At 45.0% G+C, this 27929-nt stretch overlaps 1 protein-coding gene across 1 annotated transcript in view; it reads left to right on the top strand.

Moving 5' to 3' along the window:
* DSCAM (DS cell adhesion molecule) overlaps positions 1-18767 on the top strand; it is an 828718-nt gene extending 809951 nt beyond the window's left edge. The window contains exon 33 of the mRNA XM_054468799.2: positions 16409-18767. Within this exon, the coding sequence (XP_054324774.1) occupies positions 16409-16761 (353 nt within the window). The 3' untranslated portion in view covers positions 16762-18767. The remainder of the gene's footprint in view (positions 1-16408) is intronic.
* Positions 18768-27929: the final 9162 nt, after the last annotated feature.

The following is a 27929-nucleotide window of genomic DNA, read 5'->3' as shown; positions in this document are numbered from 1 at the left end:
GTCATATTCTATTGGGCAAGCAGTCCCAGAGCCCAAGAAACCCTGATTCCAGAGAAAGAGGCCCCCACTGCTTGATGAGAAGACTGTCAAAAATGTGAGGGCTGTGTTTTAAAACTGCCGCACTGAGGGCTTCTGAAAGGGGAGAGGTTTTACTATAGCCAGTGTTTGGGACTTGGCCTCACTGAATTACACAAGGTGATGGTAACTGGCTAACATTAGGTCAGCCAGTAGTTTGGTCTTCAACTCGAACACCTGTGAATCGTCTGGGTTGTGAAAGCTGCAAATTCTGAGGTCAGCAGGGCCTGGCAGATAATAGAATGCAGAGGCTAGAGAACAGGGTCAAAGGAGTGATGGGGACATGGGCCATTTCAGGGTTCACTACTGTCTAAAGGAAAAGACTCTAGCAAGGCCCTGCCAACTGATCGCAAGTGGAAATGGGGGTCTTAGTATGGGCTTGTGTTTCAAGAGAAGCCAGAAATCTTGGTTTTATATGGAAATTCACAGCTTTTTAGTGTTGGCTTGGATATTTGTAAACCATTGTACAGGGCAAATAAAACACATCTTCAGATGGAATCCAACCTATGGCAGCCAATTGTAGTTCTCATCTGAAGAACCACTTTTTCTTTTTCACCCTGAAATAGCTGCCTGTAGACTTTCCTTCACAGACTGATCTATCCAATCTTATTGAATCCAGTTTTGTTTCTCATTTTACCCATTTTCTACACCACTGTTCTGGTTCCATTTCAAAAATGTATCTTCACTTTTGAATTACTACAATTCCCTTGGGTTTTATGGGACAAGGCCTAGCTGAAATGAGCTTTATAAATGCATAAAAATATATAAAATAAGAATTGTTTATCCAGCAAATAATCTTTCATACCAGCTCAAGATTCGTGCCAGCATCCAATAAAGAATAATGGCTTCATTTATTTTCATTCTGTCTACCTCCTCAGGGGAAAAGACGAGTTGTTATTTGTGGGTGTTTTTATTTCAACTATTTTTTTTTTTTTTTTTTGGTGTTGTTGGCATTTATTTGCAAGGCAAATGGAGAAAAATGCAGGATAAATGCCATGACTTTCTGCAGCTCTTCAGCCTGAAGGTGAGGAAGACTGGAGAGAAGACCATAAGCCTGTGGGCATGTTGTATAGGCGTTCTCAGCTTCAGTTCCTGCGTCTGTAAAATGGGAATGGCATTGGTGACTGTGTACTGGGCTTCTGTTAGATGCACGTAGCATTATACAGGTGACGAGGTCAGCAGAGGTGGCACTCATCCATATTAGTCGTTGTTTCTGGCACTGGCTTGTTAGAATCCCCATTGTGACTCCAGTTGTACTGCTGGCCTCCTCTTCCTTCTTGCTTTTAGTTTTCTCCAGTGACCACTGAAGTCCTAGCAGGCACCCACCTCAATTGTGTGTCACCCAGTTAAGTACGTTACGTTTCCACCTGAGATAACATGCTGTCATTTTCCCTTTGTGTGTGATTTAGGGCACAGAATGAGCTTCTAGGTTAAAAGACTGTCCTATTTGTGCAGGCCTTTACATAATTACAGGGTTGAAGCTTGTTTTTGATGGCATGCTGCTCATATTGTTGGACTGGTTCTTAAAAATTTGACCTTTGCTCATGACATTGTTGCCTGTATCCATTAGAGCAATGGAAGATCATAGCTAAGTTACTGTTGTCTTAATATACTATTCAGAGTAAAATGATTTTATAAATGTAGGTTTGAATAATCTCTTAAATCAATGCAAGTTCAAATGTCCACAAACTTTGTTTTGTCTAGATGACTGCATTATTATTGAACATCTGATATGCTTTAGAAAATATTTCAGCCTTTGGAAACTTTTCCATCGCTCCTTTATAATTCTACTAAATTCAACATTGGGCACAAAATACAAGGTTGCAATTTACTATTCTGCTAACTAGAGCTTGTGATACAATTAGCAGCTCCTAGAGCTGTGCTTTTAAATCACATTCTTTTCCTATATGCCCTCTTCACGCTAGATGATATTAGTCATGTCTGTTTCCGTTTATAGTCTTCCAAATATCTCAATATCTTCCTCCTCAACTTTAGAGCTTCTTTTTTGATGGTCCTTTTTTTCTCTTTCCCTTTTTATTTTTTCTGTCTTCAGTACAAATAGTTATGATCCCCAAACTTTGAAATTCTCTGCAAATTGCGATCAAGTTACATGAATTTGGCCAGATTGTGGCTTCAGAAAAATAGGAAACATGTCTTAGTTATAGTCATACTTCCTTCTCAGGGTCTAGCAGATACCTGACAGCCAAGTAGTTATCATGCAAGAAATATTTTTAAATGAATTAATAGTATTGAATACTCAATACTACATACTTAAAACTATATATATATATATATATCTCCTGTGTGTGTGTATAATATACACATATGTGGCCAGACTGTGTCTGGCACATAGTAGGTGCTTCATAAACATTATTGTATGAATGAATATATCATGGTTGTGACAACAAAACCAATTGGTTAAATTGGTTAAAATATTTCAATTACGAGAAATTATAGTCAAATACAAAAGGACATTTAAACTACTCCAACTTTCAGCACCTTTAATCAAAGCGACTTATTTTCCGTTCTTGCCCTTAGCAAATAAAAAAGACATCTCTTCAACAGATAAAAGGGTGCTCTCCCATGAAATGAGGATAGCTATCCACAAAGCATGCAGCATTATCTAGCTGTAATTTTAATGATACCTGAATTTTGAATTTGCCTGTACAATTACAAGTCCTAAAAACGCAGCAAATTATTGTCTTCTTCCATAAGGGATGACTATTCCCATCTCTACAAACAGAGAACAAAATTCTCTATTCTTCTGAGAAATAGCTGCAAAGTTTAACAATTTTTTTCCTCTGGGTCAAGGTGGCTTCCAATTCTTTGATTACAGTACCAATTCTTGGTTTCAGGTAGCATTTTGAGCCAGTTGCAAACATTCTTGGATTACTGCTGCTGCTTCTTCTTTATTTATGATGTTTATCCTGTGCCATCAAGAGAAGCCATTACATGAAGCTACTTAATTCAATTTCAAGCTTCAGACATGCACCCTAACACAGCCTGCCCCACTAGCGGTAGGGAAAGCATCCGCCCCTTTGGATCTCTGTGCTCATGCCCTCTGGGCCCCAGATACAAGGTTATGAGTTTCAGCCCCTTCCTTGGGGAATGCATTTGAGGTTTTTTGTTTTTTTTTTTAGTGGGAAAGGGCCATGGCCTGGTGCCAACTTGTTAATTCACTGAATTGCCAGTAATTTGAAACAGTTACTGGATTTTAATTTGAGGATCCATTCATCTTGCATCACTCTCTCCTGAGGGTGTGAGGGTGGAGAGTAAGAGGCGGGCCCCAAGGCATGCAGAGAGGCCAGGAGCCCTTACCTGGAGGAGCCCTTACCTGAAGAAAGAGCCTACCTCTGCGCAGGTCAGCACTATTCTGACCAAGGCTGGCCACCGTATTCTCAGTTGTCATTTTGACCATGCTGTTTTCCCTGTCTGAAGTCTGTGTATCACTCATGTTGGCTCTTAAATCAAAACAAGACACCAGCAATCCAATCTTCAGAGCTAAATAACCCCCACCCCCAGCTTCACTTACCTACATCTCCCTCACTGCCTGAGGACTTGGCTTAGGCAGCTGGGGTGCCAAGCCTCGGGGCTTGCATCTTCCTCCTCCGTTTTGCACATCACTAAAACTCAATTTTGAAATGTTTATCATAAATATTATACTAAGGGTCTCCTTTCAAATGCAAGTCTCTTTGATGCCTACACATGTGTGCTTGGGCACACACATGCATGCACACATACACATTCACACACAAGTACACATGCATGGGTACTTGTGCACACACACGCACATATGCATGGACACACATATATGTTGACACACATGCACATGTACGTGGATACATAAGCACATGCTCCCACGCATGGATACACACAGGCACACACATATTCTCACTGCACTGCTCTGCGTTCCACCCTTCTAGAGGAAGGCTTGCTCCCTCCCTCTCAGCCTCCCTGCTCCCCTGTCTTTCTTTGCCATGCATGTGTTGAGTGGACACTAAATGACTGGTCCTGTTTTGGGAACTGAGGATGCAGTGATAGACAAGACCCACAGAGATCCACATTGAAGGAGCTTCTGTTCCCGGGAGGGAGACGGACACTGATCAAGTAAACAAATAGTATCGTTCCTGACCGTGGTGAGTGCTGGGTGGAGAAGCAAATCCAGGAAGGGGATAAAACGTGGGAGGGGAGTATTTTGGAAAGAATGGCCCGGAAAGGCCTCTCAGGCAATGAGACGTAAATGATGGGATGGAAGGAGCCCTGCAAAGATCCTTCTGGTGGTCCAGAGAGCTGAGCAAAGATAAAGGCCAGGAGATAGGAATGAGCTCGGCGTTCACAACAGGGATCAAGAGTTCCCTCTGAACTATGACCTTTCAAACACTCCCATAGAATTTTAGGTTAAAAGAACCCTGGGGCCATCCAACAAAGCCATCCAGCAAAGCCTCCACATACTGCTGTTCACACCCACTCGATGTCGACCTAAATATTGGCATGTGCTAATCCTGATTTCTGCTGGAAAACCAGGTCTCTCTGAGGAGTATTTGCAATTTTAGCTTCTTAAGGGCTCTCGTAGAATTTCAGTGTCTTCTTAGTAGCTGTCCCTCAGACTCAGAAAGTGACAGTAGGACCTGTTCTGAGGGGTTCTCAAGCTTAGAACTCTAAGCCCATTGCCTGAAATAAAAGCTTAGCATATATGTCCATGGGGTCTTTTGCAGCCACCACCCTGCACCCAGCCTCCTGCCACTGTGTTCAAGAGGCCATCCCCTGTACCTCTGACCCTGTCTGGTGGTCTGGCTGGTTCATTGTACTTGCTGCAGTTGCTAAGCTGGTGTTTGTGTCCTCTTGTTCCAGAACATGTATTCCCTGTGTTCTGATTCTTTTCTCTGACTTCTGAGCCCCTTAAAAGGCTCACTGTTTTTCTTGGGTAGCTTATTGGGGTTCAGTTCTAATCGTTGCGAAATCCTGGGCTGCGCCAGTTCCTCGAGAGGTGGAAAGTGATGGGGGAGGCATGCTGAGAGAACAGTGATGTGGGGGTAGAGACCTCGTTGTCCCTGCTGAGTGACCAGAAGGAAGCTCCCAGATTCCAGCGCCACAGACGACAAGAGAGAAGGCTGCCCAGGCTAACTGAACGTTCACTGCATCTCACACAGACCCGGTTAAAACACAAATATACGACACTCATGTATTGAACCCCTACTGATTGAATATCTCATGAGTAAAAAGACACTGGGTATTACCCTAAGACATAAAAGGGTTAATATCTTAAATTAACACTCCTCACAGTCTCATTCATTTATCAGAATAGTGTGTATCAAAGACTGCAGGCAATGGGTTCTGAAGACGTGAGACAGGCAAATCTTGAGAAGGTCAAGAAATAATACAAAGCCCAGCTCGTAGAAGACGGTCAGTCACCACCTACATGCACGCACGCGCGCGCACACACACCACACACACACACACACACACACACACACACAGCCCAGTGAGGCCTCGTGAGAAGCTAAAGCCACATGAAGGCCCAGGGAGCATACAGAAAGGTAAGAAGAAGACAGCAAAGACCATCGTCTTCCAGCGTGGCCTCCTGTACACTCTGCTGGCACCAGGGTCTAAGGCATCCTGTATCCCAAACCAGAAAGGGGAAACAAGCCATCATTTCCAGTAAGAGTCAACCTTCTTCGTTTAACCCCCTTCCATGGTTTCCTGCTGCTCTCATGGTAGAGACTTACAAGCGTCTGAGGGGTCAACCATGTCTTCCTTGCCTTGACTTCTGGTCTCTAGCCTCCAGCCTCGACCCCTGGTCTCTAGCCTCCAGCCTCGACCCCTGGTCTCTAGCCTCCAGCGTCGACCCCTGGTCTCTAGCCTCCAGCCTCGACCCCTGGTCTCTAGCCTCCAACCTTGACCCCTGGTCTCTAGCCTCCAGCTTTGACCCCTGGTCTCTAGCCTCCAGCCTTGACCCCTGGTCTCCAGCCTCCAACCTTGACCCCTGGTCTCTAGCCTCCAGCCTCCACCCCTGGTCTCTAGCCTCCAACCTTGACCCCTGGTCTCTAGCCTCCAGCTTTGACCCCTGGTCTCTAGCATCCAGCCTCGACCCCTGGTCTCCAGCCTCCAGCCTCGACCCCTGGTCTCTAGCCTCCAACCTTGACCCCTGGTCTCCAGCCTTCAACTTTCTGGCCTCCTACAACTCCACAAATATACCTTCCCTCTGTCTGGAATTCTCTCATTTCCAGCCTAACTCAGCTCCTTCTGTGAGATGATTCAAGATGCACATTGTTGTAGAAACAGCTCTGTCAGCCTCATGGCAGAAAAAGGGCAAGCCCCGAGCCAGGGTTCTGCTTCAGGTGGTCCCCAATGTGTGGTTCCTCGTGGCTGTTGTGTGGGAACTGTATCCGTCTTTGGATCTCATGGATCGTTCCACAGTGGGTGCTCCAAAACCACTGCTGAGTTCTGTGCTTGCCTAAAGGCCAGGGAAGATTTTCCAATCCCACTTTTATTCAGATCTACTTTACCTGAGAAGAATCATGAGCCTCAACAAAGTCAAAGCCCTACTTTTATACCTCGGTGTAGTTTTTAAAGTTCACCAGCAAGCAGAAGGATCACAATATTGATGAGCTCTTAAAAAATGCATGAGGGCCCCTGAGTACAAGCCAAGAATTGTAATCGAGTCCCTGCACATGGGCCTCTGATATCAATCTCACATTATTTATTTAGGGTTTTTCCTGGTTGCCGTTTGGGAGTGAAGATTCATTTACCAAGAGAGATTCTTTTACTAGTTTTCATTACCATGCTGCAACATTAATATGAAACTCAAAAAGTGTTAGATCTCGTCTGTCTCTGGTATGGGTGGACTCTATGCTCCCCTTTGGGAACCAGCTCTTTGACACTGTATTGTTGTTGCAAGTCTGGTCTCTGTGTTTTTTATTGAAATTGCTGGAACTCAAGGAAATCATCCTTTGCTTCTTACTTTTGCATCAATATCCAGCTCTATCCAGGCATAGATCTCAAACCTTGTTAAAAATTGATGAAAGTTCCTTTTTACGTGTCCACAGAGGAGACTGAAGCCCCAAAAACTGTGATTCACATTCATTCCCACAAATTTGGGAAAGCATCTGCATGTTCACAGCCTCCAACTAACAAAGCATTGCAGAGGAAGAGGAAGAAGGCTACTGCAAAGTGCCTTGGAATATCTGGCCCCCAGAAATGCATTTTATTTGTTCCACCCTTATCCATAAATTCCCAATACAGATGTTTATAACCAGTTTTCAGAGGTGAGATAGCTCAGAGCATAAGAAGGGCTCTTTTAGGCTTCAAGGTGCCTTTAGAAAGTATTGTGCCTCTTTCATTTGACTGAAGGCAAGAGCACCGAGGCTCAAAAGGGTCACAAAACTACCTGGAGGCAGAAACAGAGGCAGAGACAGGATTTCAACATCAAGCCCTGCACTCTGTAGCTACTGCTCTTTCCACTGGACTCAGCTCCCACCTCAGTGGATGCCAATGGAGAAAGACATGGGGGGTTTGCCTTCTGATTACAGTTCCGTTGGACCATCTCTTATTTTCTTCCATAAAGAACTGAGGTCGTAACTCCTTGTGGACTAGTATTCTGAGGTTGAGGGGTACAACTGCTTATCCTGGTTGAATTCAATGCTTTATAAATAGAATTAAAGTGAAATAAGGAACACTTGGCATTATGAATTCTGATAATCTAAAATAGAGTTTCTCAACAGCAGCACCGTTAGTATTTGAAGCCAGATAATTCTTCGTGGCAGGAGCTGTTCTGAGCATTGGGCGATGTTGAGCAGCACCCCTGGCCTCTGACCAATAGGTATCAGTAGTGTCACCCTCCCCTGCATTGTGACAACCAAAATGTCTCCAGACTTTGCTACATGTCCCCTGGGGACAAAACCACCCTCAGTGGAGAGCCTCTGATCTAGTGTTCAGATATTTTTCCCTAGTGTTGTGCCTGGGAGATAGCAAGAACCATTGTTTGATGATGGATTAATGGAATGCACATTCATTTTCTGAATTGCTTCATTCTTGTTATTTCAGTATTGATTTTGCCATCCTTTTTCCAAGAACTGAAATACATTCAAACTTTGCATGTGTCTGAATAGATTGAGAAAGTTCAGGAAGTTTTGCTTTCCTGAGTTTCAGCTAAAAGGAGGCAGGTTTAGTTCAGCAGTTTTCACACAGTCAGGCCAACCATGGCTCTACTGCACCCTTAGTGGAGGGAGACAAGCTCTGAGTGCGTATCTTCTGATGGATGTGGGACCTGCAGGAGGAATCTGTACATTTCAGGACCAGAGGCGAGGAGGTGCTTGTGATACTAGTATGCAAAGTGGTTAGAGAAAGAGGGAGAAATCAATGCTGACTTATTTAATCAGAACTTTTGGAGACATTAATGGCACTGAAGGTCCCCAGAGGGCAGCAACAGAAGGATGAGAAATGAAGCATGATGTCAAATAATAAAGCATAATGCTGCAATAATGGGTAAAGCGTCTCATCCTCAAGGCGGAAGTCAAAGCAGCTGCCTGGGTTCCCTCCAGAAAGGCAGTGATGGGTGCAGCCTGTGATCTGCACTGGGTTTTGGTGAGGCTGATAAGAAAAGAATGAGAAATGGGTGCCCCAGTGATGGATGGGCCAGTGGTCATTGTATGGTGCACACGCCTTTAAAGCTCCACAAGGGCCGTTCATTGTGGGTAATACACATTTAATCTCATAGTACTCACCTTTCTGGTGCCCTCTTCCTCCACTGCTCCTTACTGCTGTCCCAGTTGGTTACCATGTTCCCCTTTTCCCTTCTCTATTTGTGACTCTGTCTCTAATTTTTATCTGTCTACCGATCTGTGTAGCTACGTTTCTTTTTTTTTTTTTTTTTTTTTTTTGAGACGGAGTCTTGCTCTGTCACCCAGGCTAGAGGGCTGCATTTCTTTCTTTCTGCCTCCCTCTGTGTGTGTGTTTCCATCTCTCTGATACCTCTCTCTCTCTCTCTGTGTGTGTCTCTTCCCCTCTCTCTTATCCATCCTCCCTCACACCCACCCAGCCTCATTCATCTCAGCCTCCCCTGACCCTGGTATGTTCCTGCATCTCAATCCCTGAACTCAGTTTCCCAGAGCCCTTCTCTGTGCTTGGCCATCTCCACCTTCTCCATCCCTCACCCTCACTTAGGGTCTCTGACAGGAAGGGTATTGGCCTCAGGGCAGAGCACAGTGGGTTCATGGTGTGCAAATCCACCATTACAGCCCAAAGAAGTCAGCAGGGGGACCCTGTCCTAAAGGCCCAGGCAGGACTCTGTGAGCCTTTGTGTTCATGCTGGGGCTGGGCTGGAGACACTAACTGGGTTTAGCTCACTGGGAAGGAACCGGCAGTGCGGGCGGGTAGGTGAGCAGGACAGAAGGAAGGCATGGAAGTGAGTTCAAGCTCAGTTCCTCCTGCCGTCAGACCATGAGCTGGATCCTCCTGCCAGCGCTAGTCCTTTCCTTCTCCATGCCTCAACTTCCCCTTTCAGTATGCTGCTCTTCCAGTTAAATTTTCCCTCCCATATCTCTCTCCTCTCTCTCTCTCTCTGTCTCTCTCTCTCTCTCTCACACACACACACCACTTTACTTGATGTGTATGCCCCGCTTGCTGTCTTATTGCACTCAGCTACCTCTTTGTCCGTCCCCTGCTTCATGTTTTTACCCCTTTTCTATGCCTTTGATTTCGTGGATGAAAGTTTTAGCACAAGGGAAACAAAACAAGGAAAAGGAAGGAAGGAAGTTAGTTTTCATGTTACCTGAGACTGGGTAATTTATAAAGAAGAAGAGATTTAATGGACTCACAGTTCCATGTGGCTGGGGAAGCCTCACAATCATGGTGGAAGGTGACAGGCACATCTTATATGGTGGCAGGCAAGAGAAAAATGAGAGCCAAGTGAAAGGGGCAATCCCTTATAAAGCCATCAGACCTTGTGAGACTCATCCACTACCATGAGAACAGTATGGGAGAAACCACCACCATGATTCAATTACTTCCCACTGGGTCCCTCCTACAACACATGGGAATTATGGGAGCTACAATTCAAGAAGAGATTTGGGTGGGGACACAGCCAAACTATATTAGAAGGAAAATAAAGGAAAAAATGGAGGGAATGAGAGAAAGAGAGAAAGAGAGAGGAGGAAGGGAAAGAAGGAGGGAGAACGGGAAGGAGGGAAATGTGGAGAAATGTTGAGGGAAGCAAAGCAGAGGAAGTGACGCCATAGAGTATAGAAATCATTACCAAAAATATAAGTGAATTTTGTCGTAGCTGGTTTTACTGAAACAAGTCCTAAGACTGGGCATTTGCCTTTACCAGTGTTTATGGCAATGATAGATTTACACACAGGGATGCTGAGGGCATTTGCACCCAGTGGAGGTGAGTACCCATGACGTGGTGACCCAATATGGTGACCCTGGAGTTCAAAGCACAAAGCATCCTTGGACTTCTTCTGGATCCCTGCTACGTTTCGCCGCATGGGAGAACTGGAGAGGGTCCTGACTGACAAGCCATGGGGCAGGTGAGCTGGGGAGTACAGGAGACACCCAAGAAGGCCCTGCTCCCTGTGGAAACAGATTCCTTAATCCAGGGAAAGCTTTCACATGCATTATCTAAGTTACTCTTCACCACAGCCCTCTATGCTAGATTCTGCTATTGCTCCCATTTTACAGATAAGGAAACTGAGCCCAGATCTAGACCTGTCAGATAAATGCAGGCAACGTTATCCTGGCTTCTACTCCTCGTCACCACAATTAAAGCCAAGGACTGGTTTCTCCCATGGGACACAGGCAGATGGCAGGCAGCGTGCTGGGGGCAGGGGATGCTGTGCCAATGTCCCCATGGTCACCACAGTCTCACACATCATGTGTCTCTTTCTGGATCAATAACTGCATGAGTTGTCTTGCTATGTATAGGCATCTTAAGCACATAGGAGGACAATTAGAGAATCCAGGTCCTCAGAGGCTTTGTTGATGAGCACGTGGGCTGGGGTTTTAAAGAACATAAGTGCCTGTAATAACAAAGCTTACCGCTGACTACTCTGGTGCTCTCTTCTCTGTAAGTGCATTAATTATTGAGAGAACTCATTTGCAGCACGCATGCAGTTGAAAGAGCTACTTTGGATGCTAATCAGAAAATACACATTGTTGAAGGGAGCTAACTAGAGAATCACACAACTTTGTAGAGCTTTGCCTGAAAAACTGGATCAATCAGAGATATTGGATATTCAGAGATACTTGTCAGACCTGCAATAAACAAATACATGTAGGCATTGCATGTAAAGATGTAACACTGAGCTGTTTCCATTAGGAAGGATTTTTATTTCTCATCTGTCCATTTCAGCCACTGGAGTCCTCTTGATAACTACATCTGAAGTGGGAGCCCCTGCAGACAGGATGCAGATATTATGAGTCCTATCTTTTGATTTCAAACACGTTTCTTCCTTCCAATCTAAGACCTGAGCATTCTGCAGTCCAGCGGGGACCACAATGCTATTACTTTGTAGGGGTTTAATAAGCCCTGTGCATTCAATGGGGAGTCACTAGAATAGAGATTTATCCCCAAATCTGTTGCAACACATTACGAATATGTCAAGTGTTCGTGATTGAGTCGGGTCTCAGAAACAGCATGAGGCATTCTTGACCTATATTTTTAAAGAAGCCTGGAGGTAAATGTCTGTCGCATTTCCTCAAATATACAAGCAACATGATAAAAATAATATTGAATAAAAATAATTAAAAATAAATAAATAAGAAAATTAAAATAACTTATTTATCAGATTCTTAGGAATAAAGACAATCACTTTCAGGAGATTGAATGTATAAAACTACAAATTGCAAGACTGGTCAATTAAGGTGTATTGATTCACATGCAAAAGGAAGTTCACATTACAAAAGAATTATTCAATTTATTTCTTAATGACAGCTCTGTTAATGCTTTCATCACTTTTTTTTGCTAATAATTAATCCCTGGTTAGAGAAGACTGAAGAATAACTACCATAAATGAACATAAATAATTTTTCAATGCCATCAAGTTTCATAGTTTTAAAAAATCAAATTATTTCATCTTTCAGGAACAAAGCTATTCTATATGGCAAGATATTCCTGAACCCTCCACATTAGTGTCTATAATGAGTAGGCCTCATGCAATTATATCTTTCTAAGCCAAAGTTCAGATGTATCAAGTTACCAAAACCCTTTTTTTTATTATTATTATTATACTTTAAGTTTTAGGGTACATGTACACAATGTGCAGGTTAGTTACATATGTATACATGTGCCATGCTGGTGTGCTGCACCTATTAATTCGCCATTTAGCATTAGGTATATCTCCTAATGCTATCCCTCCCCCTTCCCCCCACCCCACAACAGTCCCCAGAGTGTGATGTTCCCCTTCCTGTATCCATGTGTTCTTTTTACAAGAATGCCAAATTATGTAATTCCTTCCTATAAGAATGTTATGGGCCAGGCGCGGTGGCTCACGCCTGTAATCCCAGCACTTTGGGAGGCTGAGGCAGGTGGATCACCTGAGGTCAGGAATATGAGACCAGCCTGACCAACATGGAGAAAACCTGTCTCTACTAAAAATACAAAAATTAGCCAGGTGTGGTGGTGCATACCTGTAATCCCAGCTACTCGGGAGGCTGAGGGGGGAGAATCGCTTGAACCGGGAGGTGGAGGTTGCGGCGAACCGAGTTGCACTCCAGCCTGGGCAACAAGAGCAAAACTCCATTTCAAAAAAAAAAAAGAATGTTATGGTCCATTTATTGTCTAGGTATTTATTGCTGAGCTTCCCTTGGACCCAGTTGACAGTAGGAAGCTGATGTTGAATTAGAATGCCTTTAATTTCAGTGAGCCCAGTCCAGTGTCACTGGGGCCATTTAGTGAATTACATGCTGCCGTTCCCAGTGAAATCATATAATTACTCATCATCACTTAATAGAATAAAGACATCCTGAAAAAGCTAAATGGAATTTTGAATCATAAATACCAAGTGGTGCAACAATGTAATAACACAATGACAAAGAAATCATTTGGTGGATTTCCCAAAAATAAGGTCATGGCTACTGTTGTTCGGGGAAAAAAATTTTCAAGAAGGGTAATAACATTTTGAAAATTTGTATGCTCATTTAAATTGTATAAAATGCATTTTTAGGGCTTGACTTGGTCATATTTATTTTTAGTTCTCTTATACTCTTTTTTTTTTTTTTTTGAGATGAAGTTTCATCCTTGTTGCCCAGGCTAGAGTGCAATGGTGCAGCAACCACCGATGCGCGGGTTCAAACGATTCTCCTGCCTCAGCCTCCTGAGTAGCTGAGATTACAGGCGTGTACTAACACGTCCAGCTGATTTTTCTATTTTTAGTAGAGACAGGGTTTCCCCATTTTGGCCTGGCTGGTCTCAAACACCTGACCTCAGGTGATTGCCTGGCCTCCCAAAGTGGGCGGGGATTCCAGGCCAGTTCTCTTATACTCTTGAATAGTCCTTTCCTTCTCTTATGCTGGTTGTTCTTTTTCTGTGGGTAAACTTGAAGGCGTTTCCTAAGGTTCAGGCTTTAAACACTGTCTAAACACATATCACTTCCATTGCCCCACTAGCAGGGCAGCTGGCTAATGGCAGCCCTCACTTGGCTCGGGTGGTCTCAGATCCCCTCATCCTGCACCTTCGGGGCCTATGGGCCCAAAGGGGCCGGATGAGGAAGGCTCAATTAACTATTGTTAGCATACAGTAAAATAAGGAAAGCAGGGAATATTTTGAAGCAAAAGAAACAAGAATGTTCAGTTACTTTAGATTCAGAAAATGAGCAGATCCTAGAGCTACGTTTCTACGAGAAAAATACCTACTAGATATCTTGTCTTGAATGTCCCCAGCTGCATCAAACTCAGCAGGTCTGAAACTAAACCCTTCATCTTTTGTCATCAAAGTATGATCTTTCCCCTATACACCCTTTCACAGTTAGTGATTTCACTGTCCACACAGTTTCCTGAGCTTAGAGCCTGGGAAGGAGTCACCCCTAACCCCTTCTCCTCTGTCACCACTCCCACTTGTCATTGACTCTGAAGCCGTCTTCCTTGGGCCCCCTTTGTATCTCACAATTTAATTCCCTCTCTTACATCCTACAGCTGCTCCTGAGCTCAGACCATCATCATATCTCTCTCCCTGCACATCCTTTTCCCTGGGCCCTCGCTCCAGGACCACACACCACCGGCCCATTCTCTAGACAGAGTTTTGCACCTGGTATGTCATGAGTTATAGCTGTGCCAAGATGATGAGTCCTTCAGACCTCAAGGTGGCCAGAAACAGCTCCTTGGGTTCATCCCAGTGTACTGCACAAATACCCCTTGTCTGCCTGTTCCTCGAAGACAGAAAAGTGGGAAGCACTGGGCTGGATAATGCACACTGTCTGTACCAAAACAGCAGAAACTCAGACCCAGCGTCAGTCCAGCGCAAGTTAGGCAGTGTTGGTTGCAAAGTGGACCTGGTGGCTGGGCCCTAATTGTACTCATGCTTTGCAAGGAGGTGATGGGATATATTAAAGCCTTGAAACAGAGCCCTGAAGATGGGAATGAGAAGGAGTCAAGGCCAGGTGGCTCATGCCTGTAATCCCAGTGCTTTGAGAAGCTGAGGCAGGAGCATCGCTTGAGGTCAAGAGTTGGAGACCAGCCTGGGAAACCAAGCAAGACCCTGTGTCTCCAAAATATTTTAAAAATAATAATAATTAGCCAGGCATGGTGGTATGTACCTGTAGCCCTAGCTACTCTGGAGGCTGAGGTGGAAGGGTTACTTGAGCCCAGGAGTTTGAGGCTACAGTGAGCCATGAATGCAGGTAGGAAGAGGACCAAGAGGAAACCAGAGAATTTGGCAATGAGAGGTCAGAGTGACCTTTCAGTAGCTGATGGTGAAAGAAGCTGTGTCAGTTCAGGTTTTTGAGAAGCGCCTATCAAGACAGATTAGACACACAAGGAATTTACTGGGGAAATTCTTGTGAAGAAGGAAGCAAAAGGAAGCAGGAGGTGGCAAGGAGAATCTGGAGACCATAACAGAGGTCTGACACCTGTGAGAGGAGAAGGCGAAGGAGGGATTGGTTGGAGGCACCTCAGGCTGCGGTGCACCTCTGAGAAGGCTGCAGTGAGGCTGATGGGGCATCCCTGAGCAAAGGATGCCTGTTAGGGAGATCCTGCACTGGGCAGGGACAGCCATGAGGAAAGCCCTGTCATGCTTGTCATTGGCTTGCAGCATCCAAGAGAACAGATGCCTCCCTGCCTGCAGCAGATGCTCTTGGTTTTTTTGTTTTGGTTTGGGGTTATTGTTTGTTTGTTTGTTTTGTTTTGTTTGAGTCTTGCTCTGTCACCCAGGCTGGAGTGCAGTGGCATAATCTCAGCTCACTGCAACCTCCTCCTCCCGGGTTCAAGCGATTCTCCTGCCTCAGCGTCCCCAGTACTGGGACTACAGGCGCCCACCATCATGCCTGGCTAGTTTTTGTATTTTTGGTAGAGAGGAGGTTTCGCCATGTTGGCCTGGCTGGTCTTGAACTCCTGACCTCAGGTGATCCTCCCGCCTCAGACTCCCGAAGTTCTAGGATTACAGGCATGAGCCACCATGCCCAGCCAGCAGATGCTCTTGAAGGAGACCTGAGGTTATGTTTACATGGCACCACAGAAGCCAGAGTGACCATAAGCAGGAAGTAGAAACACTAGAACTCTGGTCTAAGCTGCTGTCATCTCTATACACAGCATGGCTGAAACAGAAGAGCCATGCAGAAGTTAGCAGGTAGGCAGGGCCTGGTAAGGAGGCCATAAGCTGTGGCCCTTTACCCAAAGCCATCATAAAGACCCACAACTAAGTGGCTGGCCAAGGTCACAAGGTTTCATAGAATTGCCAAGACGAGAGCCAGCTGTCCATCTTCCCTTGGTGTCCCTGGCTCTCTCCTCAAACCCTGTGCTCTCCCCGTACTTCCAATCACATGCGGGGTTTGGTCTATCACCGTTCGTACCCAGTGGACGCTGTTGCCTTTGATATATGTTTTTCTTTCAACGATGGTATGTTGAAGGATTCTGTTACCTCCATTCCTCCATTTCTGTACAAGTAAGTTAATACAAGTAAGTACTGTAGGAAAATGGGCTCCTCCCGCGCCCAGCGAAGAGGTAGGAGGACGATTCCACCTGTCTTTGTGGTGAGCGCTGAAGGAGGATCTTGAGAAAGGCGCCTGTGTGCAGCGGCATTCTCATCTCTAAACCACGCCATGGCCTCTCGTGTGCACACAGGGCATTCTGCCTGTGTTTACCAAATGAAGACACCAACTAACTACCCTGTCTTTCCTTCTAGGTGACCTCATACATTTGCCTCCATACCTTAGAATGGACTTTTTGTTAAACCGAGGTGGTCCAGGCACCAGCAGGGACCTGAGCTTAGGACAAGCATGCTTGGAACCTCAGAAAAGCCGGACCCTGAAGCGCCCCACCGTCCTGGAGCCTATCCCGATGGAAGCCGCCTCCTCCGCCTCCTCCACGAGAGAAGGACAGTCGTGGCAGCCGGGGGCCGTGGCCACATTACCTCAGCGGGAGGGAGCAGAGCTGGGACAGGCAGCTAAAATGAGCAGCTCCCAAGAATCACTGCTCGACTCCCGGGGCCATTTGAAAGGAAACAATCCTTACGCAAAATCTTACACCCTGGTATAACAGACAGCATGACTGGACAGCGGTTGTAAATACAATTCAAACAATTCAATCAAAGCTACCTTTTTTTTACGGAATTCCAATATTTATAATTAAAGAAAATTGCCAAAATATATTAAAAAAAAAAAAAAGAGAAAATACTGAAACCACAGACAGTGCAAAGACTCTCCTGCTTTTTTTCTGTCTGAGTGTGAGCTCCATCCGCCTGGGCATCTGATTTTTTGGGAAAGAAGTCCAGTTTTATGATCTTCACAGGCTATTGCATTTTTACTGATTTTCTACAAAAGTGCATGGGGGGATTAATTAAACCTTCTGACTGAAAGTTCTATCACACAAGAGGCAAGAAAGAAAACAGAGCGGGGGGGAAATCAGCCTATTTGTGAATTTAAAAGGAACACCGATTTGCGGGCAGGGGGAAACTTCAGTCACGTTTGCACACATTTCTTTCCCATTAGAAACCGGGTTCTCAATTTGGTCTTTTGTTGTTAATTAGGATGAGCGCCGTCAGTGAAGGGGTGGGGGGAATCAATTTGGTTTTCTCTTTTGTTTCTTTTTTAATTTAATGAGACACTCTTTGCATTTTGTCTAAGCGAAATAAAAAAGAAAAGGTTGTCTGCCTTTATTTCCATGTCTACTTCTCTCGTCTTCTACCAATGGCCTGGTCCTCCTTCCCATTGACACTTCTGTTTGGAAACACCAGGCCTGAACCCAGAGCCCAATTCAATAAACCAGAGTTGATACTAACACCCTGAACTTCTCAGGAATCTCCAGGAAGCACAAAGAAGGTGCAGCTCTTGCTCTCAAGCTGGAGAGGACAAAATGCAGGCTCGTCTCCACCGCAACCAGAGGCCAGCCCAAGTATTCGAAGCCCCTCGCAAGGCTCTGCCCCTTGCCTGCCCATGGCCAGAGTTCAACTGACTGTGGCCTCTGGGCCAAATCCAGCCTCCTGCTGTTTTTTAAATAAAGTTTTATTGAAACAAGGCCACATGCACTATTTGCTATTGTCTATGGCTGCTTTCATGGCACAATGGTAGAGCTGAATAGTTGCAACAGAGATGGTATAGCCCATGAAGCCTACAATAGGTATTACCTGGCCCATTACAGGAAACATTTGCCAACCCCTTGCTCTGGAGTCTGAAATGTAGCCCCAGCTTGCGTGACAAGGGGCAAGATCGTGCGTCCTACCCTCCATGACTTTTCCTATCTCCACTATGCCTGGTATCCAAATTTGCGATAGACCATCTTAATAAACATTGCCTCAATCCTCTGTAACCAGAGGAAAGTGATGTTCCTCTAAAATCTAAGTTTTTAGTTTCCTTTCCCTCAGTTTATCTCCCATGTGGCTCATCCTAGGAGAGAATTTACTCATAAATAGTCGGAACTGCATTCTTTAGCCCACAACCCTCACACGGTTTGCTTTTGAAAGAGGATGTAATCCTCCCCTGGCTGCAACACTCTATTCCAGGCTGACTTCCATCAAATGGAAAGATAAGCAGGTCTTCGCGTCAGAGATTTGGCATTAACCAGAAAACATGACCAAATATCCGTGGCTGCTCAGTCTCCCAGGATGAAGATTCTCTACAGGCTTCCATTAAGGCCACCAACATAGACTGGTGCCAGTTATTACCATCTTGGGAACATATTCAGAAATGTCTTTCCTTCCCTCCCTCCCTCCTCCTTTCCCATCCTTTCTTCCTTCTATTTATTTTCCAGGCGGGCCCATTTGTCTGCTTAGATTCAGTGACTCAGAACGGGTCCGGGACCATGTCAAGACCACCTGCTGGTGCTCGTGTTAGATGACTTCATGAATGTGAGGTGTGCATCCATGGTTTCAGAATGTAATCCATGTTGACGTGTACTGTTTGCATACTCTCAGACTTTTTTTTTATGCAAAAGACATGCTACTTTCTGGGGGAAAAAATTAAAAGTCTATCTTTCATCAGCCTAAAACTTCTATATCCCCCAAACATAAAAGTTTACCTGTACAAAAATAAAAAAATTCTACATTATGTCTGCCTCTAGAATGGATTGCTTTCAAGACTCCTGCCTTAAAAATACTCATTAAAATCAGTTTAACACACAAACAATTGTCTCAAAAGATCACCTCTTTCCAGTTCAGATAGGGGCCTATTACTACGGTCTTCCAGGGGCTGCAGATTAAAGGGTAGTGTATACTAAAACAACAGTTATTGACAGTCATAATAATTAATCTTCCTCTAGACCTCTACCTGTCTGATTTGTTTTGTGGAAGTCATCCTATTAGCCCAAATCTGCACACAGATTATTCTGTGTTGGAATGGTGAAACTCAAATAAATTCTCTGTCCTCTGGTCAATATCTATAGGGTACATGGACAATAGCTATTGGGTCCGTGAACTGGGTTTCCTCCTCAGCATCCTTCTGGCTGGCAGCCTGAAAAATGCCCACCCTCCTGGATTAAGCAAGGCCTTCTCTTAATACGCAGCCAGTAAGCCACGCAGGACTCAACACTCACAATGTTTCCAGGAGCCTGGTTGTTTCCATGCCATTCACATCTGCCTGATGACTGCTATCTTGCATCCACATCCACCATGTCTACCTATGAAGAGAAGAAGGTGGAACAGTTGAGATGGGAAAAGATGGACCAGTGCCATAACATGAAGCTGGTCACCAGCTACACTGGATAAGCTTTAATTCCACCCATCATCTTTGGGCCCTTGCTGCAGAGACCCTTGATACTATCTTACGACACAGAAAACACACTGTTGCTTAAATTGCTCTTTACACAAGCAGGAGATCACCACTCAGTAAAGGTCCCTCTGGTCTGGTGTCAGGATCCCTGAATCACTCATATGCCAAAAGTTTTATGCAACTTTTAAGGACATGGCTGAGGCCTTCTAGAGAAGCTCTGGAACTCTATGAATCAATTTCCAGCAATGACGCACAGCCTTCTGGAACTGGGATAAGACTGGGAACCAAAGGACTAGTGTGTTATAGGCCACTTGCCCACCAAAGGTTCAAAGGAACCTAACAGTTTGTCCATAAAACTCCTCTTTTAACTTTCTAAACGTGGTAGAGAGTATCTCAGCTCTCTGAGGAGCACCTGGAAAGACTAAATATCCTCAGTTTAATATCCAGGGCACCCGAGGCCCACGTTGCTTCTCCACCCATTATTCCAAAATGGTGCATGAGAGGCAGCAGAGTGTGTCTGCAGTGAAGGAAAGATTTTCTGCAGGTCTTGGAAACCAAGCTGTTGTAATCCCTAACAAGAGTTTAAGCCAGGAAGGAATCTTCAGGCCTGCATAAAAGCTGTGTCTGTTTGCTGTGGGATGTTTGTTCGCTTGAGGAGGAGACTTGTGATGGCAGGTTCACTGAGTAGCCTGAAGAATATGTGGAACTGACAAGCCAGAGCTACAGCAGGATCAGATGGCAACTGTGGACAGGATCCTCGCTGAGCTCCTCACCCCCTGGCAAGCAGGGACTGAAGACTGGATGGGCCTTATGCTAACTTGGGTCACCCGAGTGCCATCAAGCATGGGAGTGGGTGTACCTGTGGCGAGACCATCCCCCGTGGGTCATTGCATTTGTGCATGTCTCTTGGGCAGAGGCTTTGATGGTTTCTGTTCTGTGCTGTTTTTTCAAGGATGCTTGCATAGCAGATAGCCTTGGAAGATAGAGATAGTGTCTCCTTGCTGGGCAGAAGGCAGATTTGTTGGCTGACCTAGATAATAAAAACAATGTCTCCATCTGAGGCAAAATTTGGGCAAGTGTACCAGCAGCCCCCTTCCAGAGTTTCTTAGGCATTAGAAACACAGCCAATCAGGAGTCACAGCCTCGCTGGTCTCTGCCTAGAATCTGGGTGGTCTGGGCAGCCTCCCTCAGCTCCTTCATCTTTGTTCCAAGCTCATCTTTTCAATGAGGGCCTCCGTGAGCACCCTATTCAATGCCACAAGTTCCCCAGGACTCCTGCCCCCAATATCTGCTTTAGCTCTTGTCCATACCCTTATCATCTAACTTACTCTAGAATTTATTTATTCATAATGGTTATTCTTTGTTGTCTTTCTTTCCTCTCAAGGATGTCAGCTTCACAAGAATATAATTCTTTGTTTTGTTTACTTGTGTCCATAGTTCCTAGAAAAGTCCCTGGCACACAATAGGCATCTTACAAGTATCTGTCGACTGGAAAAAAAAAAAGTTTGGGGTTTCCTAAGCTTAGAGCTCCTCAGCTATGACACAAACCCACCGCATACACAGCATCCACCCGGACTGCTCTGCCTCACCCCACGGGCCCTGCAGGGATGGGTAGCTGGTGAGAATATGGCTCTCACGCTCATTGCTGTAACTTGAGTAATGATATTCTCAATCTCTGATGCTGCCTTCTACCAGCATCTATGAAACTGAGACAAGCCAACTTGGTAACTCACAAGAAAAGTATAAATCCCAGGCTTTCTACCATCCTCAACAAGCACAAACTAGACATGGGCAGCACCAGCTCCCTCCCCCACCCCCCAGAGGGACAAGTCACAGCTTAGACTCACAAACTTTTTGCAATTTGGTGGGAATGGTATTTTTTTTTCTTTCTCTCTCTTCTCAATCTCTCACCATCAAAAAGAAAGAAAAATGGAAAACTTGGTAAAAGTGACTTTTAGCACCTGGCACGGGGGCCAGTTTCATCTCTCAAGACCAGCTTGACAAAGCCAGAAAGTCCTTTGTGTCCCAGAAACTTCAACCCCACTCTAAGAAGAAAAGATAATGTTTATCATCTTCAGCACTGGATCACCCAGACAGTGCTGGACTCTGCCTCTAGGAGATCATCTTTCCATGGAGAAGAAAATACCTGCCACGTACATTCATGTGTGTGGTGGCACCTGGGGCAAGGGTCCTTGCTCCAAGGGTCCTTGGGGACGGCAGTCCTGGACCAGACCGCAACCTAGGTGGGTCACCATGCCCACTGGACATCAGAGGGCGTCACAGCCAAAGGAGAGGTGCCGTTCCCTATCATGCTGTGTGTGCCTGCAAGGGCTTTATTCTCAAGCAATTAATTAATTCAATGTTTGCCTCAATCTTTCATTCTCTGAGGTTCCCCTAAGGGTGACCACCTCACTAAATAAAGGGGACGTCCCCTTGCTACTCTGTGAAGAAATGTTTTAGCAGTGTATTAAATAGATGCTTTCTGTTTCTAGAGCCGAAAATGTAAGTGTCTTATAAAGGTACAACTTCCTAGATGGCAAACTGATGGTGTGGTATCCTGGTTCAACCCCCAGGTACAGAAAACCAGGCCCCTCACCCTGAGTGGAAGCACAGTCATCCATGCAACCACTGCTCACACTTGGTAGAACACAAATCCACTACACGCCTGCAGCACACCAACAACCCTCAACATCTGTTTCCCCATCCAGGGTGAGAGGTGGTTCTGTCACAGCCCAGGAAGGTGACTGATGACAGTTCTAAGAGATACACCCTGCACATGCCAAGTGAAGCAACAGCCAGAGAAAGATACAGCCACTAGAACTGATTTTACCTCCATCTAGTATCAACCCAATCCTGTGGCTATTCCTCTGTTTAGTCATGTGATGACAGAACATTCCTCATTGAAACTTCTACTTCTCTTCTCCAGTTGAATCTCTTGAAAGTCTCTCATCATCTTCGAGTTAGCAGATGGCATTCTGTCCACTTCTGTAGCAAAAGTTAACCCTCAACACCAAGGTGCTGACGTTTTCTGTAGCAAAAGTTTACCCTCAACACCAAGGTGCTGACGTTTCCAGGAAGAGGACTGGGAGTTCTTTGCATGGAGTCAAGAATAATGAAGATGCTTCCAAAAGGAGTTATAGAGCACCTGGGAAGGGGACATTCTTGTTGCTGTGGAAGTAACTGGAAAAGCTTCTGATGTCCATCTTGGTCAAGGTCCATTCTTAGATGTGTTTGCGTGTCCATTCTGCAGCATGTAAAAATTGGTTTTATTCAATGACCTAGGATCACAGGAAAATTTGGGGTGAGCAAGGGACGTGGCCTAATAGGAAGAACACTGTACTGAGAGGCTTAGTCCAAGCACCAGTTCCTCAGTAACAAGCCAGGAGGTCTCACAAAAGGCCATTTTGTTGGACATCAGTAAACAGACCTGAGTGGACCAGGAGGACTCTAAAGTCCTGCTTGCCCAACAAGGAGATGACCTTTCTCAGTACCAACCTCACTGGGCAAACATTTGAGCTCCTTAAAAGTGTGTGGTGGGGGGTAAGTTGAGGCTGCCTTCCATTTATTTTTTGTACTCCTAGCACCCTGCACAGGTATCAGCCCAAAGTGGTGAATTGGTGAATGTTTAAGAAGGATGTGACATGAAAGTCAGTGTGCATAGATGTGTCGTGGAACGTAAAAAGAGAGGTTCTCCATGTCTATGAACTCAGTGTATAAGGCAGACTTTTATCCTTTTAATAAACTCCTAAACTCACCTAATTATTGTTGTGTTTGCATTTTATCCTAGAGGGAAAAGGAAGTTTAAAAGACCAACCTGATTATTTGTAGGTTTCAGATACTACATGTGTGTTGCACAAATTCTCACATGCTGCTGTTGAAAAGATGCACCTTCCCTCAGGTCCTTCTAAATAAAAACCTCTCTTTAGGCAAAGCTCTACCTGAACATCCTCTTGAGTAGATTTCTAAATTCATGGTGGTGGCCTCTGCGTGAGAGTCAGCAGAAAACTGCTTTCTGTTGTTGCCGTCATTGGTAAAAAGTCAGAGGGTCTCTCCGTAGGGGGCGTGTGCCCAGTCCCTCCCTCTCCCCAGGCCCTGCTCCTGCCGTAGTACACCGGGCAGCAGGCACCTCACATTTCTCATCCTTGGAAATGTGAACCAGGTGACCAGAGCTGAGCCAGCTGAGGCTCCTGGGGAGCCAGCACATCTGATGCCAACCCAGGCAAACCCTTAGGGACCTTCCCAAATGCCCATCCCATCTCCTTCCCTCACTCTCAGCAGACAGACACCCCTGACATCAAAGGCCGTGGTGTATCTTCCCTGTTCTGCCCGCACCACCAAACTCTTCACAGCCACCTCCTTCCTAACCCTGCGTCTTCCCATCCATAACTCCTCCCTCCATCCACACTCTGGATCCCAGCTGCTCACAAATTTACAAAACTCTCACCCTCCCTTCTACACCTGGATCTCATCTCATACCCATGTGTGAAGACATTCAAGTCTCCCCCATCAATAAAAATGCCCCCCACTTTCCCTGAACTCACTGGAGACACTGTCCTATGTCTCCCCTTCAGTCTTAGTCCATCTTCTGTTGCTCATAACAGAATACCTGAAACTGGTTTATGAAGAAAAGGAATTTATTTCTCAAAGTTATAGAGTCTGAGAAGTCCAAGATCAAGGGGCTATCTATATTCAGTGAGAGCCGTGTTGCTGGTGGGGACTCTCTGAAGGGTCTTGAGGTAAAACAGCGCATCACCTCAGATCTCTCTTCCATTTTTTTTTTTTTTTTGAGATGGAGTCTCACTCTTGTCACTCAGGCTGGAATGCAATGGCGCAATCTTGGCTCACTGCAACCTCTGCCTCCCGGGTTCAAGCGATCCTCCTGCCTCAGCCCCCCGAGTAGTTGGGATTGCAGGTGAGCACCACCACACCCAGCTAATTTGTGTATTTTTAGTAGAGATGGGGTTTCACCATGTTAGCCAGGATGGTCCTCATCTCTTGACCTCGTGATCCACCCACTTCGGCCTCCCAAAGTGTTGGGACTACAGGCGTGAGCCATTAGCAAGTTCCTCTTTCTTTTTTTTTTTTTTTTCTTGTTTTGACAGAGTCTCACTCCGTCGCCCAGCAGGCTGGAGTGTGGTGGCACGATCTCGGCTCACTGTAGACTCCGCCTCCCGGGTTCACGCCATTCTCCTGCCTCAGCCTCCCGAGTAGCTGGGACTACAGCCGCCCGCCACCACGCCTGGCTAATTTTTTGTATTTTTAGTAGAGACGGGGTTTCACCGTGTTAGCCAGGATGGTCTCAATCTCCTGACCTCGTGATCCGCCCGCCTCGGCCTCCCAAAGTGCTGGGATTACAGGCGTGAGCCATCGCGCCCGGCCCCAGCAAGGTCCTCTTTCTCCAAAGTACCTTCAAAGGTGTATGTTCCCAGAGTTGCAACCTCAGTCCTGTGCATTACTCACCCTGGGCAATGTTAGCATTTCGTCTTCAATCACAGCTTTAGTTACCATCTATATTCTGGTGATTCCTAAATTTAAATCTTCAGCCTGAACTTCTCTGAGCTTCCAGTCCACATTCAGTAGCCTCCAGACACCTCTGCTTGCCCATCCCATGTAAAGCTCAAACTCAACCTAATCAACACTCATAACTACATGTGACCCCACTGCTCCTGGATCCCCTCTTCCTGAATCTGTATTGCAATAGATGGCATTACCATAGCACTCAGACTGACTGACAATTGCAGGTGTATGGAAACCCAGCTTCCTGGCCTCAAGATGGAACACAGTCTGAATTTTTCCAACCTTTCCTCCTCTACCCTTTTTCTGATTTATCTTGATAACACTTTAATAAATCACTGCATATAAATTCACATCTCGAGTTCTATTTCTGGGGAGCTCTACCTAATGCAAGTTCTTATCCTTTATTCTATCTGTGTACCTATCCTAGTGCCTAGTATACATTCGATGTTCAATAAATATTTGACAATAAATAAATAAGTAGATGAATGAATGAATAAGAGTAGATGACACTGTAAATGTGAATATCTCCTTCCTTATTTTCCCCCGTTAAGTTTCTCTAGGGGCCAGGTGTGGTGGCTCATGCCTGTAATCTTAGCACTTTGGGAGGCCAAGGCACGTTAATCACTTGAGGTCAGGAGTTTGAGACCAGCCTTGGCAACATGGGAAAACCCCATCTCTACTAAAAATACAAAAATTGGCCGGGCATGGTGGTGGGCACTTGTAGTCACAACTACTCGGAAGGTTGAGGCAGGAGACTTGCTTGAACCTGGGAGGTGGAGGTTGCAGTGAGCCAAGATTGCACCATTGCACTCCAGCCTGGGCAACAAGAGTGAAACTCCATCCCAAAAAATAAATAAATAAATAAATAAAAAATAAAAAATAAGAGATTTATCTAGGGCGATGCTTACTGAATACTATCTGAGCTTCTCAATGCATAGTGCAAGTAAATCTTGGCCAAAAGTAAAGGAGAAAGTATAAGATCAAATCTTCCTGAAATGCAAAAGTCTCTGCTACGCTTTCAAGGAGACATGAGCCAGCCTGAGTCTGCTCTGCAGCTGCCCAGGAGCCAAGGGGACGGAAGTGGGAAGCAGCATGATAGCCACTGCTTCTGGATCCCACAGCAGTCAGAACAGGCTTGCTCTGGGTTCAAATCTTCCCTTGTGAGCCCTCCTGCAGAGGACGACCTGAGAGGACACTGATACCCAGGTACTCAGCAAATGACTTTTTCAACTGGATTGACAGCCTGGAGGGAGAGGTGAATCCGTCAGGGCTTTGAATTCACACAGGGGGAAATAATTTGGCTTCTGCAAGCAAGCAGGATGGGCTCAGCCAGGAAGCATCTAATTTTAGCACTATCTTTGATGACAAAATCCTTTCAGGGTTTATAACCTAATGAGGATTTACATTTGGACTAGCAGTAAGGGCTTTCAAAGATAGGAGATGAGACATTTATAGATCTCAGAATATATGTGGAACCTTTAACACATTTCCAGAAATTTGAGTTTGGCCTCCTTTTAAGGTTCCTTTGTGATGCCCTTCTTTGTGGCTGATTCATGCTCCCAGCTTCCTGCTAGGATGTGGCCCATGTTTCTAACACCTGGGGCAAGAGCTTGTTGACTTGAGCTGAGCACAATATTTCAAAAGAGGGCCAAAAATAAATTGCATTGCACACAAAGTTAACAGAAGCTTATCTTTGGACTAAAAATAATAAATTTGAGAGAATGAGCTTCATTTGAGCCTTCCTGTCGTACAGATGGAAGCCACTCTGAGACCCTGAACACACATCACACCAGGATATTTTCATCAAGCAGTTAATCCTGAGATTTCACGCAACAGCCCAAAGAGGGCTTATTTGCTTTTCTTTAACCATCTCAAGACTTTTTCACTGACTTCCCCATGTGCATCAACCCTGAAGGGAACTTAAAATGCAGTACTTAAGAGTGTGGGATCTGGAGCCAGAGGTTGAGTTCAGAACCGTGCTGCACCACAGATAAGCTTCTGACCGTGGACGAGGTACTAACCATGGCTCAATGTTCTTATCTTTAAGGCATGAGAAATAACAGTAACTCACTCGATTTAGGGATATTTTGAGTTATCAAATGAGTTAAGACATCTAAAGGGCTTAGAATAGTGCCTGGCACATAACAAGTTCTCCAATAAACATTAATGATGATAATTAGCCATTCTTTTAATCTACTTACATAAGACCATGCATGCTTAGTAACACCTGCCCATGGAGAATGTCTCAGCCAACATCCCACTCAGTCATCCCAAGCACTGTCTCAACATTTGGGCTGAAAAGGGTCATTCTGTTATATTTGTATATATCAGCATAAGGCACATTCCCAAGGCACTTTTGGTTGGGTAACAGCCCATGTATCCTGAAATCAATTCCTAGCCCAACAGCATATATGCGTGTGTTTACTCATGTTCAAATGCTTAATTGTGCAGTTCTTTGCCGATCTGATACCATGTCTTCAGCTCATTTTAACCAGCTTCGTTAATAAAGTTAATTATATTGACATCTATTTAAGAATGAGGAGGAGAAAAGAGAAGAGCAGCTAATTAAAGCCAACTTCTAAAGGATTTCTACCAATATGTATAAATGGCAGCATTTACATCTTAAGCTTCAAATGAAACTGTTCTGTTATCAGCCTAAAAGAAACATGTTTAAATAGTCTTTGTTGCTGTTGCTACATGCTCCCATTTATTTCTTATGTATTAGACTTAATAATAAGTAATAAAAGCAAGTTTGAGTTTCTCAAATGTTATATCTTTTGCAAGAGCCAAATTATTAATATTATTATTATTATTATTTGAGTCAGAGTCTAGCTCGGTTGCCCAGGCTGGAGTGCAGTGGCACCATCTCATCTCACTGCAACCTCTGCCTCCTGAGTTCAAGTAAATCTCCTGCCTCAGCCTCCCAAGTAGCTGGGACTACAGGAGTACACCACCACACCCAGCTAATTTTGTATTTTTAGTACA

Source organism: Pongo pygmaeus, chromosome 22 (genome assembly GCF_028885625.2).
Source record: "Pongo pygmaeus isolate AG05252 chromosome 22, NHGRI_mPonPyg2-v2.0_pri, whole genome shotgun sequence".
Classification (NCBI taxonomy): Eukaryota; Metazoa; Chordata; class Mammalia; order Primates; family Hominidae; genus Pongo; species Pongo pygmaeus.
This window is presented reverse-complemented; position numbering and strand designations above follow the sequence as displayed.